The sequence below is a fragment of the Rutilus rutilus genome, assembly GCF_951802725.1.
Source record: "Rutilus rutilus genome assembly, chromosome: 3".
Taxonomy (NCBI): Eukaryota; Metazoa; Chordata; class Actinopteri; order Cypriniformes; family Leuciscidae; genus Rutilus; species Rutilus rutilus.
In genome coordinates, this window is record NC_140211.1 from 10,815,199 (window position 1) to 10,833,634 (window position 18,436).

Genomic DNA, 18,436 nt, shown 5'->3' on the forward strand with positions numbered 1-18,436 from the left:
TGCCGATATCATCGTGCATCCCTAATGATTGGATGACACACATACGTCTCCTTCGATTAATAATAATGGCCAGTGCAGTGGCTGAGATATACATAAACCTATCAACATCTGTCGCCATGATTTTTGGAGTGACTTATCGCGAGAGGAGAAAATTCTGTTTTAGTCGCATAACATCAGTTAATGGAAACGCCGTCATTTCGCTATCGTTTTTTGGCGACATATATAAAAATAAAATTAACAAAAAAAAAAATTTAAAAATCTGCGCAAATCTGTTGATGTTAATGTTCTGGATATTTCAGTGTACAGTTTGCTTTATCCTGTGCTAAGCAAACAGTTAAAGGAAACTTCATCATTCTACTGAATTGTGCTCAGACACTTCATGTCTAGTTCCATACATGCAGTAAAAGCATGTTCATTTTTTTTTTTTAAACAATACTGCTGGACTGTGACCCATTTCAGGGGGAATGCAGCCAAAATTACATTTTAAAATCAATCAGAGTTATAGAAATGTATTTTCAGATTACAAATACAGCTTCATATTGTGAGAATGCTACTTTCTACGACCATAATATCATACCCTGGAAATCTAGAGTTCTCGCGAGAGCACAAGTTGAATTTGCTCAGCGAGTTTACTCTGGGGTCCAGTAATGATGCTCATTAAATATGCCGTTGTATCCGAGCTGCACCAATCACATCGGGTTATCTGATATAGGCGGGCCAGAGGCGAGCTTAACAGATGACGACAGCGATGTGACGTCGAAGTCATTAGTAAACATTGCAAGACGGCTATGGATGAACACCAGGGGCCTGTTTCAGAAAGGAGGTTCAACCAACTCTGATTTAAAACTTGAACTCTTGAGTTGACTTACCCTGAGATGGGAAACTCTGAGTTTTCGGTTACAGAACAGCTGAATTGAGTTAGTTCAATCAACTCTGAGTTGACCGCGTGCACCACAACTATAAAAAGGCATTATCAATGGAGCGCAGATATTATGAGTCACCATGGCAACAGCGCCAGACAAAAAGAGGTCTTCATATTTCTCACCAGTACAAACATTATTACTGTAATTTTACAGTATTAGAACATTAATTCTTCTGTAATTTAAAGTAAAATCTGATGTAATTGCATTAGACTATAGAACAATTCTGTATATTTAACATACATTTTTAAAAGGTATATTTTTAATGTAACCTTCTCCCTCTACACACTTTGGTCAATTCAAGAATAATTCATGCAATTGTATATTGTTTATTTGAAAGCATTAAAGGGGTAGTTCACCCAAAAATGAAAATGCTGTCCTCATTTACTCACCCTCATGTTGTTCCAAACCTGTATGACTTCCTTTCTTCTGCTGAACACAAAAGAAGATATTTTAAAGAAGGTTGGTAATTAAACAGTTGCTGGTCCCCATTGACTTCCATAGTATTTTTTTTTTCCTACTATGGAAGTCAAAGGGACCCCATCAGTCGTTTGGTTACCGACTTTCTTCAAAATATCTTCTTTTGTGTTCAGCAGAAGAAAGAAAGTCATACAGGTTTGGAACAACATGAGGGTGAGTAAATGAGGACAGCATTTTCATTTTTGGGTGAACTACCCCTTTAAAAGTGCTGTTTCTTGTCTCTCCTTGTATTGTTCAAGTGGTTGAGGTTGACATGGGATTTAGTAATTAGTAATAAGTAAACCAATGCTTTCTAAAGATTGTCATTATTACATTAATCTAATTGCACTGTTGAAGATGTCATTTGTAGTTAGTAATACAAGTAACTTACCCAACTGTTATAATATCTGAGGTGAAACTGGAAGAACAGTATGTTATTAAAGCTGCAGTCGGCAAGTCTGGCAGATTGGGTCGACTTGGGCAAAATTTTGAATGTTTACAACTCTCATGCCCCTCCCCCACTACCAGCGAGCACCCTTCCATCGAGGTCGTGCTCGTCAGTGCGTGTGCACCATGTTTTCTGTGAACGCGTCCGTCTCTTCAGCATCGATTAACACCATGGACTCGGAGGTAGGCTGCCCTGGCTAATCTACCCATAGATAGCAACAATAACCGAGGAATTGGAAGCTTGCTAGTAGATTTTCTCTCCGCCATCACGCTTCGTACAATCCAACACACCTGCGAACTTCAGGCGTGTGCAATGCATTGTGATATTGTAACGTGCGCGACTCAGCGCGAGGGGTGGGTGAGTGGGATCTGTGGCGTGTGCTGTGCACGACCTGTGATTGACAGTCAGATCTCACACCCCCCAGCGCGGATTGGACCCGATGATCCGGGAGCGGTGGATTTTTGCAAAACAAATAACACGCTCCAGGTGGAGTTAGAAGCTCTGGGTTTTTTTCTAAAACCACCTTATTTATGTTGTTCTGTCGGATTATAGTGTCGATTTCACTGAATATGATCAAAGAAATGTTGCCGACGGCAGCTTTAAACCTAATTTTAATTTTCATGTAGGTGCAATCCTGCAGGTATTAAAAGAACATGGCAGCTGCTTAAAATTAAATATTAAAACATAATTCAATCAAGTAAGGCTTGAGCATATCATGGGTGTAGGCTACTTGACTTTACATTTATATTAAATAACTAAATAGCATCCAGTGTCTAGCAGTGCAGCAGCATTTTTGGCTGAGGGAATTCCTGGAGGGACTTCAGAGCCAGTCACTCCCGAAGATCCAAGGGACTTCATAAAATGTAAGAGGTTTACATATGTGTTATTTTTTATATAGGCTATTTTTGATATTTCCATTTATTTTACTTTGGGTTGGGTTTTTTGTTGGTCTTTTGGAGCCTCCTGTCCCAACAGAACCCCAGGCAGTTGTAAGTCACCTACTCAATACACCAGAAATGATGACTAATAGTGTTATAAAGTGTGCTCAATCAAATGCTCATCTTCACAGGACGATGGGGATAAAGAGTTTCTGCTGCCACAGAGAGGCCTACAGAGGTAATGTTAATATTATGTGTCTACACATCAAACAAGCTACACATTCAGATTTTTTCACATTTTTATGTGGATAATCTAAGTTTAAATCTAAGTATAAACAGGTATTCTTATCTCTCCCTCCCTCAGAGTGTGGAAGAACAGCAGGAGGACGGTCCATCAACTTCTGTTGCACAGATGAACACAGTTCAGTGATTTCCAGTAAATGCCACAGTTTAATTCTGTAGAATTTGTTCAGAACTACATTATGTAACCCTAATCTACTACTGTATTTTCAGTTGCCAGTTAAGGAGTCATAGACTTCATCTTATTTAAAAAAAATAGAAAAAAACTGCAGTAAAAATAGCAATATTTTATTTATTAATAAAAGATTAATTTTATTAATAAAAATGTACTGAAAGAATGAATGAGGTGTTTAAACACTACTTCCTCTTTAAAAAAGGGGAGGAGACCGAAAGAAACTCTGGGTTTACCAAAGAAAACCTGCTCCCGACCAGGTTAGGTTCACAGAGTAAGTTACCATGGTAACTGACTCTGAGTATAAGTTACCTCTCTTTCAGAAACGGGCTTGACTTACTCTGCTTTCTCAGGTTTGACATACCGGTACCTAGGGCTGAACGATATTCGGTTTTAACATCGACATCGCGATGTGCGAATGAGCGATAGTCACATCGCCGGAACATGCGATGTGAAGGGTAACGTTACGTTAGTAGCACCCATAGTGTAAGAGAACGGTAGCACACAGTAAACACAAGTTTGTTGTATGGCTTTTTGCTGGGGTGACATAGGCGTTCCGCGTGCCTGCACAGTGAGGATCTGACAGGAACGCGCTCACAGCTCACAGCCAACATTCATGGCAATCCTATAGCTAAAAATGCGCGACGAAGAGGATCCGCCGCAAAAAAAGTCAAAATCAGCTATTTGGGACTAGCCTATTTCGTCTACAAAAAGGAGGATGTTGTTGACCAAAAAGAGGTAGGCTACTTTGCTGGAGTGTTATAAAGTTGTGGATGGTTGTCTTTAGAAAAAAAAGTCGTTTCGTGTTCGCATTTATGAGGGAAAAAAACAATGTTACGTGACATTACGGACTTGTCACGCGGCCGTTATGAAAGCGGCAGTAAAAGACTGCTTTAAAACTTTCACAGAGACCTCAAACAGAAAGCACAAAGCCTTTCTTTAAAACGAATTTCGTTTTTTATTAATTGTATCTTAATTTTAATCAGTATTTCATTTCATCCATTTTCTTGGATTTAATAAATAGCCTAAAAATTAAATATAGCAGCCAGCGCCTGAACTGGAGATTAAGCTATCATCCATGAACCGAAACTCAGCATAAAAGGTAGCCTACTCGCCTCACATACCGAAAAATAACAATAATAATAATAATAAAAAAAATAGAAATATAACTATTATCTACAGAAGAACCATTAAAAAAAATAAAAAATTAATCTGTATGAAAAGTGCATTTCTCCCGATCACTGCTGCGAAGATCGCGAGTCAGTAGGCTATTGTCAACTTCATCTTTACAGAAAACACTTGTTTATTAATAAACAATTAAAATGTTTCATTATAATATTTTACATACTATTAATCATTACTTTTGCTGGTTCTAGGTGCCGTTTACATGAACGCGTCACTGAATCAGCACAGAAAACATAATTTTTCTGGTCCTAGAACCTGAAGAACGTTAGGTCCTGTGTAGAATGTTCACCGAATTCTGAGAGAAATATGTTTCTGGAATAAAATATTAAGTGGCCTTTTTGTCACTTGTAATGAAGCTTGCTTATTAGTGAAATTATTAATAACATGGAATGGTAATTATTGACTTTAGCCTGGATTGATGGCTCGCAATATCGCGATATATATCGTTGGGAAAAAAATATCGCAATGTAATTTTTTTTCCAATATCGTGCAGCCCTACCGGTACCTCCCATTCTGAAACAGAAAACTCAGAGTTCCCCTCATTTCAGGGTTAACATACTCAGAGTTTTCACTTAACCTCCTTTCTGAAACAGGCCCCAGTTGTTTGAAACGGCTTTGGCCGCTACAATGAACGAGTTAGACTTGGCTTTTTGTCTGTTTTGCCGACCGGATACGGCAAGAGTCTAATCTACCAGTTAGCTCAGCTGGTAGCTAAGCATATGGGGCTTGTTGTGATTGGTCATAGTGTTATCCAATTGCGTGCAGTGAGGTTTTCAAATGCATGCTTGGTGCTAGCCTAGCACACTAGCTAGGCTAACATTAATTAATAAACATTTAACAAATAGCTATAACTTCTTAGAAATGTATGTATTAGTTGCTAAGTACCAGTTAGCAGTTCCCAAACTAGCTAAGAAAGCTAGACTAATTTTACAACATAAACACACTCAGTTTAAATCAACAACGCTTAATCTTACGTTTTGGTAATCTCTCTGAAAACACAGGACGCTGTCAGCGCAGGCCGTAACTGAAGGCAGTGGGCTAGAAAAAAACGGTTCAGAAAAATATGACATTGAAAAACTTTGCCGTTGTGTAATGGTAAACATGTTATTTACAATGATTTTATGAATTCACACTTACCTTCGTCTGATGTAAATCTCACAGAAAATACCGGACGCTGTCAGCGCGCAAGATTTGAGTGGAGGAGCGGGAATAAACGGCTGGAAAACAATGTCGGGCTAGAAAAAAAACAGTTTAAAAAAATGTTACAACATTAAACAAATTTGGATGTTATGTTCTGGTAAACACGTTATTTAAAACAGTTTTATGAATTCACACTTACTGTTTACGTTTTCTAAGCCTAAGAAAAAATATATATGACTATTATTATTATTTTTGAAAATACGAGACTATCCTCGCTGCAGCTTGTAGCGCGATGACGTACTTGATGTTTGACGCGCATGCGCGGAATTGGATGTTTTTAACAAGTATAATGTATTAATCTGGTATTTCATGTAATTTAAACTGTAATGCCAAGTTAAAGACAGAATAAATAGATACAAATGGCTGTGTTTCACTAGAAAAATTATTATGTGATTTTAAATCAGTAGTATTTATACTTTATTTAAGCAACGGCAGTGTTTTGAATAGCCTATAACCTATGTATTATTATTATTATTATTTATGTAAAGTTCGTCATCTGTATTGCAATTCCACCATTTCGCCACAGAGTTAATATTGGTTTACTGTGTGCGTGCATGTACAGTAAGTGATTATTGTCTGTATTTCGTGCTTATTGTGTGGAGATCGTCCGTTTATTCTTATGTTATGAAAAGTAGCCAATTAGTATAGCTTGATTACCTGTGTAATTCCATGTAGTCTAGAGTGTTTCTACATTATGTTGATGTGAGATGCTTGTGTATATCTTATACATCACGTTATTGTTAGAAATTAGTGTGATTTAGAGATGATTATTAACGTGCAATGATCAGCTGCTCATGCATATTGCATGCCCTGTTAAACAGCATTCACGTGCTAGTAGCGCCCTCTTGTGGAGATGTACAGAATAATCACTTAACGTGGTTCAATGTTTTATTAAAGGTGTAACTTTTCTACTAAAATGAATCCTTTTTTTTATTGCCTGTGTGTGAAGGGGTTGTAATCTCACATTAAAATTATCCACTTTGCGGGTTTTACCGCGAAATCCAGTGACGTGACCTGCACGCGCGCTCCCGAGCCTCTCGCCTCGTCTAGCCTACTGACTTTGCACTCAACAGCGACGACACTGCAAATTATGATATGGACTTATGACTTATGCAACTTAAGTTATGACATGTCTGATAACACTAAGAAACGACCTGCTCCCAGCACAACACAGACTCCAACAAAAACTCCACATAATGAAAAAAAAAGAAAAGAAAAAAAAGGGTTTTCTGCTGAAGCTCATAAGGCCAGAAGTGATTCGCATGAACTTCGGGTGAAAAAACACGGCTGAACATCGGCAGGGCATTTGAATCATGGAGAAACCTTAACTACAAACCTAGAATGTACATTTCCTTAAGAAAATGTGAAGTGGTGCTTGCAGTGGCAAAATTCGGCACGGTTGATATAGGGTTCCATACTTATCATGGTACGAGCATGGAGCATTAGTTCAACGTCAAGCTGATAAAAGTAGCCTATTATTGTAACGTTGCAGTGGGAGTTTACCTTATTTTCCAGCATGTTGTGTGATGCTTTCTCCGGTGTGTTGCGTCTCAGTCTGAAGGTACCCACAGTGCTCGCTCATAAATTCGAGCACGCAGGAGCACGCGCTTGTAAACTTATTGGTTGCAATCTGAAACATCACCGCTAGAGGTCGCTGAAAACTACATACAGCACCTTTAAAGGGATAGTTCACTTTGAAATTAAATTTTGGTATGTTTTAGCTTACCTCAAGGGCATCCCAAGATGTAGGTGTCTTTTTTTCCGCAGTAGTTTCAATTTTGATATTTTTAGGTCAATCCGTTCTTGTCTGTCAGTCTGCATGCAAGTCTATGGTCACCACCTCAAAGAGCATGCACAGAGTCCAAATTAAAACAATTCCCCATCGTAAGTACACATTGATGGCCTAAGACATGAAACGAGCGGTTTGTGCGAGAAAACGAACAGTATTTATATAGTTTTTACCTCTTGTAACACAGCCACGTCCAAGTGATCTGAGGGCGCGATCGCATCCTGGTGTGTGACGTGTGCGCAGACTGGTGCATAGATATATACACTAGATGTCGCCTTGGCTACGGCAGTTCATTGGAACGAATGTCTTTAAGGCGGAGATCACCCTCAGATCACTTGGACGTGGACGTTGTCGGCACTCCCCCCCCCCAGGTTGACGACGGGGAGGTTGATCTGCTCTGTCCAGTCAGAGCCCTAAAAATCTATCTGGAGCGTTCTGCACCATACAGGCAGTCGGAACAGCTCTTCGTGTGCTTCGGAGGCCGCACCAAAGAGTTACCGGTCACGAAGCAGAGGTTATCAAGATGGATTGTGGACGCCATCTCCCTGGCTTACAGTCTCACAGTCTAGTGGCCCACAGTCTCTGTGGCCCTCCAGGAATGTCCCATAGGCGTTAGAGCCCATTCTACAAGAGGCATGGCCTCTTCATGGTCCTCGCCACATTTATCAGATTTTATAATCTAGAGGCACCCTGCTTGCAAGCTCGGGTTCTCTCAGTATAATAGTCTGATGGGACAATGGCCGTTCTTATCAGTCTAAGCACTATTAATGTCCATAAGCACCTGTCCCAAGGGGTAACTTATAATATAGAGCTTGTCTGGCACTGGAGGGGTTCCAGACCTCTTATATGTCATAAGGACTCGACTCATGTCTGGTTCTCGCTGAGATTCATTACCCTTTGGGTGTTTTTGATTTGTGGCTTGTGCCTTTCTGGGTACCTCGGACTGTTCGCCAGTGCCTCTGGCCTGTTGCCTGCATCAGCAAATTCACGATGACCAAACAATTACCTTCTTGTGTATCAACCAATCAGCGGGGTTGTCAAGGCAGAATTTCAAGCATGACCAATCAGAGACATAGCAAATCATTTAAATGAATTGAAATTGAGTTCACAACACTTAAAATCTTAATTCGAAAGATTTTTGCTGCCAAATGATTACAGTAAACACACCTGTTTAATTTATGATGCCAAAACTTGCTATTTTAAGTAGCCTAATGTTATGATAACTTGATTTCTTTATTAATGACAACATTGGGGTTTACAGTGAATGTTTAAAGGTGCTCTAAGCGATGTTGGGTGATGTCACTTCTTGTTGATGTTCGAAGTATTGTCAAACAAAACGGAGGCTAGCTCAACCCTCCCTCCTCCCCATCCCTACCTTCCCATCCCTACCTTCCGTGCTTCCTGAAACAGTCATGAACCATTTAGAAAAAACAAACTAGATTTACCCACCTGTCCAGCAAAAACAGAGCCACCTGAATGTCGGATTGGAAGCCCTTCTTCCGGCGGAGTTCTCGCCACCTTTTGAACGCTTTTTGCGTTCATTCTCCTTTTCCCTATTGTTTGTTATTTGTTCATCGGAACGTCGTCTCTTTGGTCGTGTGCCGGCCATTTCAAAATTGTCAAGAATATAAAATTTTAACGTTAGTCGTTGTTAGGACATCTCTCCTCTAGCTAACTTCCCTTTTCATGCTTCTCTCTCCTCCACTCCCCACAACCCCCTTCATGTGCACGAGCACTAACCCCCCAACCCCCACCCCCAAATCATTCTTGTCGGTTATTGGCTGGAACACTGTTTGTTATGTTTCGTGGTCCAGGTTGGACCAGTTTGTTTTTGTTGCCGTTTGTGGAGCCTGGGCTGTCTACAGAGACCGTGTTTTTTTACAGTGTGTTCAGGGGACGGGCAGCTAGCGGATAGTGAGATGTTTGCTGGATGTGACAAAAAATATTTTGGCAAAAAAACGCGTGACATCGCTTAGAGCACCTTTAACCTTATAGCATGAATAAAATCATAAAAAGGGGATTTGAAAAAGTTGATTACTTACTAAAACCAAAACCAAATAAAAAAATAATAATAATTGAGAGGATGATTTTCGATTTGTTGCTTTAATTTTTTTTTTTTGTCAAAGCGTGGACTAATATTTAGTCAAATATTTGGTTCAAATTAATAGAAAACTGTTCTAAATACTCTTTTGCACGATTCTGCATCTGCGCCGCCACATAACACACTGCCAAAAATAATCCTTGTGTTTTCCCCCTCTTCCTCTTCCAGTTCTACACCACAGAATTAGCAGTCAAGTGAACAAAAATCTTAATTTTTTTTGCACTAATATATAAAAGGTAAAAAAATAATTAAACTACAGGGTGGGAAAGACAAATCAGGACCAGCTTTATACATGCATTACCATGAAATTATGTGTTACGTTTTTTATTTAAAGCTAAATATTAAAATAGTAACCATTTTTAGGGACAAATTATTTATTATATGTATCCAAATTACACATTATTCCCATTATTCAGTGCATTCAGATCACAATACAGAATAGTAAAGCCCTTCAGTTTGCAAAAAAAAAAAAAAAAAAGCGATAAAAAAAAGCACAACAGAAAGAAAAATCCTTTCTATTATTAATTACAAAACACAGTAAAGGTCTATATATATATCCCATCATAAACATGAGCAACTGAATTCCCTTTTATGCAGCCTATTGGTTTGAAAACAAATTTGGACATATTAATCAGATTAACATTGGCTGATCAGCCAATCACAGAAAATGCAATGCATGAGACAAGCAGTGAAGAGCACCTACAGAAAAGAACACTTACACAAGATGGAGCAAAAGTAGATCCTATGCACATCCTTCTGTAATGTCAGGATTAGGTTAGGTTCTTTCAAAAAAGTTTATGAAGGTAGGCTAAATAAGGCATGCACTAACTTAGCCAGTTGTTTGTATGGTTGCAGCTTGTGTTAGGATGTGGCATACAGTCTCTGAATAGTAAACATTGTTTGAACAGATCCTAAGCCATCCATGTTCATCATTAGTATATGAGTAACATTCACTTAAGACGTACACAACAGTATTAAATCTCCTGTAAACCTGAATCGCTGGTATAAATCAGGACTTATAGGCCTCTATAGTGACTGGTACCCATTACTTCTCCGTTTTCTGCTGATGAGATAAGCAATGACTACAATGACGATGAGAATGATGAGGATTATGCCCACAGCGATGGGAACACGGTAGTCCGGTTTATCAGCCTTGCATAGATCAGCTGTTGGACAAACACAAATAGAGCACAGTGAACTTGTATCTCATTGGAAGAAACGAAAACAGAGTAAATTTTCTAGTTTTAAAGGCAAAAGTTAAAGGCTGGAACAGACTACACAACTTCATTTTTAAAACACTAGGCATAAACTTGCCAACTTTGTGATAGGCTCAAGAAAAACTGGGAATCCTACACTAAACAACAAACAATATCAAACATGTTTGATTCTCTGACTGGACGGAATTATAGTCTGAAACTAAAAGAAACAAAAGTCGGTGATAATTTTACACTATGCAATTTTCTGTAAAATCTGTCAACTCAAATCTGAAGATTGGCTCTGACTTTCAGCAACTAGCGTCGACTCATCCGAACTGAATCTCTGCAAAAATCTGGGCAAAAGTTGTGTAGTGTTTTCCAGTCTTAAAATTTAGTAGATACAAATATACATAATACTTAAATGGGTGGCCAAAATTGCAGACACAACTGCTCATTTACAGTTGTATTACAGATAATAATTTAATTTTCATGACTTTTAAAGTTGTCATGTCAAATAATAAAAAAAAGCTATTTAAAAAAGTAGCAGATTTTCATATGATTTAAAAAAAACATTCATCCACATAAGTTAATAATATGTTAGGTAGCCTTTGGACTTTATAACAGGCCTACTTTTTCTTAGCACTGGTTGTTTAGAGTCATCTGGCTGGTCTAACCAGCTCCTTTGCATTGCCACATTTGCAACAATTTTTGTAAACAAGCTGTACAAAGTATACAATGGTGAACGTGATTTCACTTAGTGCAACATCTTTGTTGATTCCAATCAACCAATCAGATTTGAGTTTACAGTTAATGTCACGTTAAGGCTTACAACCAGTACTTCTACATCAATGTTATTCACCATCATTTCCCTTTGATTTTAGGGATAAGTTATGGGTAGAGTTAGGAATATGACTCAAAATATGTTGATCCAGGAACAAGTCTTACTTGGTAAGATCACTGTGACCAGGACATAAGCTATACAGTGCATAAAAAGGCAAAGAGTATAGTCCAAATAGCAACATAACTTGATGTAGAGTGTAACATAGAGGTTTCTTTTAAGGACTACAAGGATAGATATTGAAGTGTCATTACTCTATACTTACTTGTGCCAAATTCCTTGTTTTTGATGTTGAAGGCCTGAAGTCTGTAATTGGTCAGATCTAGACTCACACCCTTCCCCATGTACACGGTCTCAGCACTGCAGGAGTAAGAGTGACCCGGATCCGCGGAAAACAGCTCAAGAGACTCGTTCTTCCCTAAGTAATTTCTCATTTCTTTGTTGACAAAAATAAAAATAATTTGATCAAACATACAAACGAAATTGTAACGATTATAGTCATAATTATAGTCAAAACACTTTAACTACAACTCGTTTGAAATAGGGAAAATGTATTCACATGGACATAAAAACTAGTCTTTATGCAGTCATATTGTTTTTTAATTCAAAATGAAATGCATTCACACATGGATTTTTCACAGGGAGGGAAAGTACACATTTACTGTAACCAAAATGACAGTAATACTTCCTTGTCAGCATGTGACATTTACTGTTGCCAAACTGGTTGACCAACATGGCCTAGTGTTTATTTGTTTTATTGAGGCTTGGCTATTTATAACACTTTAAAATAATTTTCAAGCAAGAATTCTGTTTTCAGTAGATTTTTGAGGAACCAATGAGTAAAAAAATTATAAATAATTTATTAAAGTAAAAAAAAAAAAAAGACCAATACTAATATTTAACCTCTTTGTTTAGATGCCCAATACAAAACTATACAGGTAACAGTTGAAAGTCCTGGGAATAAATAGCTGAAAATTGAGGATGTGTGTTGTTGTGGGTGTTTTATAAGGCAAACTGGACCAGTCATATGGCAGGGAATTTACCTCCACGTTTGAAAGCATAGGTCAAATCATACTCCACATACTCGACATAGACCTTTTTTTTTGTCTCATCCTGGAAAATCCAAAAAAAGATAATTAGAATGTTATACAAAAATACACAAACACAATAGAATTAGAACCATAATGTATTATAAAACCATCACACAATTTTCAAATCACAACAACAATCCTGTAACAAGCAATAAACCACCTGAGTAACAAACATTATCTACATAACTGCATCATACTGACATGATGTGGGTCACCATATGGTAATCAATGGTGATTACCTCCATGTGAGCTTATTGGTTACATTGTTTGTGCTTAGGCAGAGATAATAAATAACACAGTCTTTTAATACTTCCTCCTAAAGTGCCTCAAAGTTCTGTTTTCAGACCACACAAACTCAGGTTGTACTGAAAGGTACATCAATTCTTTTTGCAAAAAAACACCACTAGCCTGATAAAAACTAAGTACAATGGTAAAAGAAATCTTCTAGATCTTGTTGATTACATTTCATCATACATGACAACAATGTTTCAAATAGGCTATTTTTGAAAATCCATAAACAAACTTACATTTTTAAAATGTAGGGAAATTTTGCCATCACCAAACCTGAGAAAGATTTTAGCCGCTTTCAAATCACATTGTCCATCGGTAGTAGTTTTACTTGGCTGAACAATGAACGTGCCATTAACCTAGAAAGACAGAAATGTTTCAGAACAATGGATAATATTTATATGGGATATGGAGAAATGACAAGGTAGACAGTGAGAAGGATACAAGTGATTTAGATATAATAAGCAAGAATGCGTATGTACCGTAGACCACTCCAACAGAAAGCTTCTTACCTCACTGGTGTTCACACGGATCCCGATGGCCAAGTCAGCCAGAATACAGATATTGCCTTTTCCATCAGTAACATTATAACTCCCCTTTGTCAAGTTGGTGGGTGGCGTTGGTGCTGGTGGAAGGGCTGTTGTTGTGTTCGGGTTGTGGGTTGTTGCGTTCGGGTTGTGGGTTGTTGCGTTCGGGTTGTGGGTTGTTGTGTTCGGGTTGTGAGTTGTTGTGGGTGGTCGATGAGTTGTTGTGTTCGGGTTGTGAGTTGTTGTGTTCGGGTTGTGAGTTGTTGTGTTTGGGTTGTGAGTTGTTGTGTTTGGGTTGTGAGTTGTTGTGTTTGGGTTGTGAGTTGTTGTGTTTGGGTTGTGAGTTGTTGTGTTTGGGTTGTGAGTTGTTGTGGGTGCTGGTAGGTGAGTCGTTGTGTTCGGGCTGGTCATAAAAGCTGAACTATATTCACCTGAGGTGAGAGCTGAGGAAAAAGATGCAGACAAGGAATGTGAGAAAATTTGTTCCCAAGCGTGAGCTACATCTGGCAAAAGAATTCAGTGGCAAAACAAAAGATTCATAATTTAAAATTAATAATAATTACCCGTATAAAACATATTTAGCTAGGTAAACGTTTTTGAGAAGAAAGTACACACTATACAGAGAGCCTCCATCTGTTTTGTACATGGTGTTTACATACATTCACTTCCTCCCAACAAGTGGGCGCGCTGTCACAAGTACACACGTTACAATTTCCCAATAGGGAAATGTGATAATTCACTTCAGCCGATTTCACGTGATGTGTGATCCTTAGATTAGCCTCATAACATAAAGTGCTGACAAAATAACTGACACTCTCTTTACTTTACATAAAGTTCGTTTACCAGTAGAAAAAAATGGGTACACTTGGGTACACTCTCAGAAGAAATGGTTCAAAAGCTGTCACTGGGACAGTAGGGGGAAATTCAGGTTAATTGGGTCACTTTTTGCCATTGAGATGACTGGGAAAAAGTGTACCAATAAACCTTAAATCCCCCTCCCCTTTAAAATGTTAATATACCATTTATGTACTAATATGTACACTTTTGGTACCAATATGTACCTTTAAGGTACTAAAATGCACTCTTTAAGTACAAAGGTGTATTTTTGAAAGGGTAACACCGCAGTAACAGTTTTTGTACACTTTTCGTGTTCACTTCTGAACTGGACTAGTCAGTTCTTCCATAAGGGAAGAAAACTTGCCTACATCATCCCAACTTCAAGACAAAAACATTTCAGACTATTGTTATTTCTTGCTCTTTACTCTTTATAATGTTCTGACGCGTAACTACAACATTTGACCTCAGCCTACAACATTTTGACCCTCACTTTCTCTTTACAGCGTTGTTTCAAGTCATGCATGGAAATCGAAAAGTAGCCTATGTCAAATAATAAATCTCTTTGCTGTAATTTAAAAAATAAAAATCGTTCTCATGAATAAAAATAACCTAATCACAAAAGTTAAATATTAATTCAATTAGGATAGGTTACAGATTTGCGAGAAGTTGTATGTTACAGCACAGTCACTTCCTTATTGATGAAACCAGTCAGTTTTATGGCTTGCACTAGTAGCCTACCATATGTTATAGCCTAGTATTTTATTGTTTTTATTATATATTATTTTCAAGTTCCAGAGTGCAGTGCGATTCAGTATGTTATGTCAGTAGGTATTAGCCTAAATCACACAGTGTTTAATGGTGGACACAGAGCAACATTTAACATTTCCTTTCAAAGCGAGTATTAATGTAAAATAGTGTACTTTACCTGTTGCAGCAATGAAAAGCGCGATCAATAATAATCCGTGTTTCATTTTTACGCCTTTATTTCGATGTACCTGACACAAGAACTGGCTGGATCGTCAGCAGTAAAGCAGCGCAAGAAACTGGTGTCGAAAGCCTGTAACACAGTGCACTTATTCCTCTGAAACGAAACCACTGATAAGGTAAAGGAAGTCCTTTACCACACTAGCTTTGAGTGTTTGTCCAATCACAGTTAGTGAGACAAGCGTCCTAGAAATTCAATACAGTTAGCTTGCTTTGGAGAAAACGAAAATTAACAGACGATATGGGATTCTGTCACTGTCTCGCTGTCGGTTTTGCTTGTTGGAACATTTAGAAGAACTGCTTTTATGATACATTTATATTGTGGCAATCATCTTTAATACAGATATTCATTGAGAATCTTATATTATGGGACAACCAAGCAGTTCTTATTGTTTTTCCTCTCTTTTGAAGTTTAATGTTTAAAAATGTTCTTGTAAAAAAATATAATTAAAACCATATATTCCCATGACCTGTAGTGTTTTTATGCTGCCTTCATGTGCTATCAGAATTATGGTAAATGCTAGTTTCCTACAGTAGGTAAAAATTGGACACTATACGACCTCTCAAGTCGTATTTACCACTGGGAAGCTATAGGGGCTCCCGGGTTGTTCAGGGCCAGGCCATCAACTTTAAACATGGCAGAGCGGAGAACGATTGCTGCTGTGACTGCTATTCTTTATTCGTTTTTTCTGCAACAGCTATGTCACCTGTCTTGTAATTAAAGATATGAATTTACAAATATGAATAATCATTTAAAGCATATTGTACAGCGAAAATAGCCCGTATTCAGGGGCGGATATACCGGGGTAGCATAGGGTGGCAAGTGCCACCCTAAAAGAAAGCCTTGCCACCCCTGCTGCCACCCTGGTTGGCAGCAACAAATGAAAAGTTATGGCCAATTTAACTGTGATTAAATTCAGTATATATACGTCTGCTATATGTTGCCACCCCACAAAAATCCCAACCAGCTACTTCCAACTTAAACCAGCTAAGACCAACCAACCAGCCTTGGTTGGCTAGGTGAATGGGACGTTAAATATCATTTTGGATTTAATATGATTTTTCCAAAAATAGGCAGGAATAAACCTGGTGTTCTATCCAACAACAAAGCACTTGAATGTGATGAGCTCGTAATCACGACTTTAGAAGTGGGAAGTGATGAAGCACATGAAGGCAGCATTATTACACATGGGTTGCCTCAAGGGGGCCGCCATGTTAAGATCACATCTTTACCTCAGTGACCCCCCTGTTATTTGGCCAGTTTCGTTTCGCAGAGTCAATAAATACTGTTTTCACTGGAAATAGTGCATTTCTACAGTGTGTAAACTGAAAACTTAGACAAGACAAGTGCCATATCAGCAAGTGCAAATTAAACAAATTGGGGGAGATCCTGATCTTACATTTGATTCCTACTTGCCAATAAATAAAGACAGAAGCTTTTAAATAAATCAATAATTACATAGGAAATGAAACAAAATGGCATCAGTTAATTTTATTTGCCTTAATAAGAAAAAAAAAAGCAGGAAGTGTTTTGCTCATCACTCATGTGACAGAAATGCAGGAAGTGAAATTTTGACTCATGCACAGCATGGGTGACAGCTACAGAAGGAGAGTCTGTTTAAGCATGTCTTACTATACACTTGAAAATGGACTGTCAAAGTATGCACACATGAGATTACATCTTGTTATGTTCATCTACATTCATTAGTCTAGGAAAATACACTGAAATAATATAAAGTAAAAAAAAGGGGGGGTGGTTGAGATTTGTTTTATTGTAACCTCAGGATCTCATGACTGCTAAGGGCAAGACGGGAAGTTCTGGTAAATTCATAGCATGTGGAAAAACAGGCACTGGAAATGCTGATCGGAATACATTGCATTTCTCATGAAGACAGCAGTCACATGTCTACCTTCCACACTGTGCTTTGAAAATTCCGTGTACAAGAAAATTTCCTAAAAATCCTTAAGATCAATACAAAGTGAATGCCAGAGATCATAAAGCTCCATATTTCCATTCAGACTGAATTCATTCTTGACAAAGAACCTATATTACACAGTACATTTAACTGGTCCAGTGCTCTTCCAATCAGTTCTTGTTTGTTTCTTCATCATCTTCACTACTGCTGGATTCCCCAAACAGGTCTTTCCCACAAGCAGTGCTGGATTTTGTGTGTGCATTTTGTTGGCTGACCGTCATGGTGATTAGAGTAGACATGTCACTAAAGCCCAAAAGCAGTGTGCCGTTGTTGGGTCCAAGTAAAGAGATGGTCTGGATCTTAGAATCGGGTGTGAAGCAAGACAACAACGTCCCATTGTCCAGGTCCCACATGCTCACTTCATCTGTTGAACAAATATTTCAAAGTATTGAAATATGTATTCTCGCATATTCCTTTAGGCTTGTGGAAAAAGAACATTATCTTCCTAGTATCTCAATCAAACTTAAACACAAAACAAATCCTACTGTGAAGATCCTATTAAATCCTCTCACCACCATACTAGACTGCCAAAGTTTGACTGTTTTTCTCGACCTAGATTAGACAGATAGCATCTAGAGCAAGCCAACACAAATATGGTCAAAGGTCTACTGTACCTGATAATAAAACAGCCTTGGATTGTCCTTCAGTGATAAAAAGCAAACTGGACCAGTTAAGATTTAAACTTCCATAACCAGAGATGGTTTTATGCTTCCTCCGGAACGGCTCCCATACTTTCAGCCTGAGTTTTAGGAAAAAAGGGTATTTTTCTAAAGCATGTCCATGATAAATGCAACAATAACCAATGTTCTTAATAGTAGTTTTTTTTTTTTTTTTTTTTTTTTTTAAGAGATACATGTATATAAAAACTGAAATAGACTACATACACTAAACAACTGACATAAGTGAGCAAGACAATTCTTTAAAAAATATGGAAAAAATCCAAACTTTTGACTGGTAGTGTATATTAAAAACAGGGCTCGTACAGATACTGTAAAATAAAATTCCTGGACTTTCAAACACTTTAAGCACTACTTTTTTGGTTTTGACGGACTACAATCAGAGATCTCACTTGTTAAACAATACCTTTATTATCTTTCAAATTCTAAAAAAGGGAAAATGGAATAAAAATAAACTAATAAAACAAAATGGTACAAATAAAGTGCAGCACATGCAATGACTGTGGTTACTTTAACAATTGAAAGTATACTATGACAAAGATATTGCTTTCTTATTCATTCTCATGAATA

At 37.9% G+C, this 18,436-nt stretch overlaps 2 protein-coding genes and 1 long non-coding RNA gene across 5 annotated transcripts in view; 1 reads left to right on the forward strand and 2 right to left on the reverse strand.

Annotated features, from left to right (window-relative positions):
• The first annotated feature begins 2,714 nt into the window (after window positions 1-2,714).
• Window positions 2,715-3,137, forward strand: LOC311288537. Its single transcript, XR_014626952.1, has 3 exons — window positions 2,715-2,816; window positions 2,897-2,943; window positions 3,070-3,137. It is a non-coding gene; the product is annotated as an uncharacterized lncRNA (long non-coding RNA).
• Window positions 3,138-9,760: 6,623 nt separating this feature from the next.
• On the reverse strand, window positions 9,761-15,318 carry LOC311288535 (lysosome-associated membrane glycoprotein 1-like). Its single transcript, XM_084405975.1, has 6 exons — window positions 15,155-15,318; window positions 13,378-13,835; window positions 13,105-13,224; window positions 12,530-12,599; window positions 11,752-11,922; window positions 9,761-10,618 (listed from the first exon to the last, which is right to left on the reverse strand). Exons 1-6 carry the CDS (start codon window positions 15,198-15,200, stop codon window positions 10,479-10,481), a joined length of 1,005 nt encoding a protein of 334 aa, XP_084262101.1. The 5' UTR covers window positions 15,201-15,318; the 3' UTR covers window positions 9,761-10,478.
• A 1,363-nt stretch (window positions 15,319-16,681) lies between these two features.
• The window catches only part of LOC311287068 (uncharacterized protein), a 30,796-nt gene continuing 29,041 nt past the window's right edge, over window positions 16,682-18,436 (reverse strand). For 2 of the 3 annotated variants that reach the window (XM_084403652.1, XM_084403654.1), the window contains exons 30-31: window positions 17,804-17,928; window positions 16,682-17,553 (exon numbers count right to left, since the gene is read on the reverse strand). In XM_084403652.1, the coding sequence (XP_084259778.1) occupies window positions 17,300-17,553; window positions 17,804-17,928 (379 nt within the window). In that variant the 3' untranslated portion in view covers window positions 16,682-17,299. The remainder of the gene's footprint in view (window positions 17,554-17,803; window positions 17,929-18,436) is intronic. The other variant, XM_084403653.1, reaches the window with a different exon arrangement.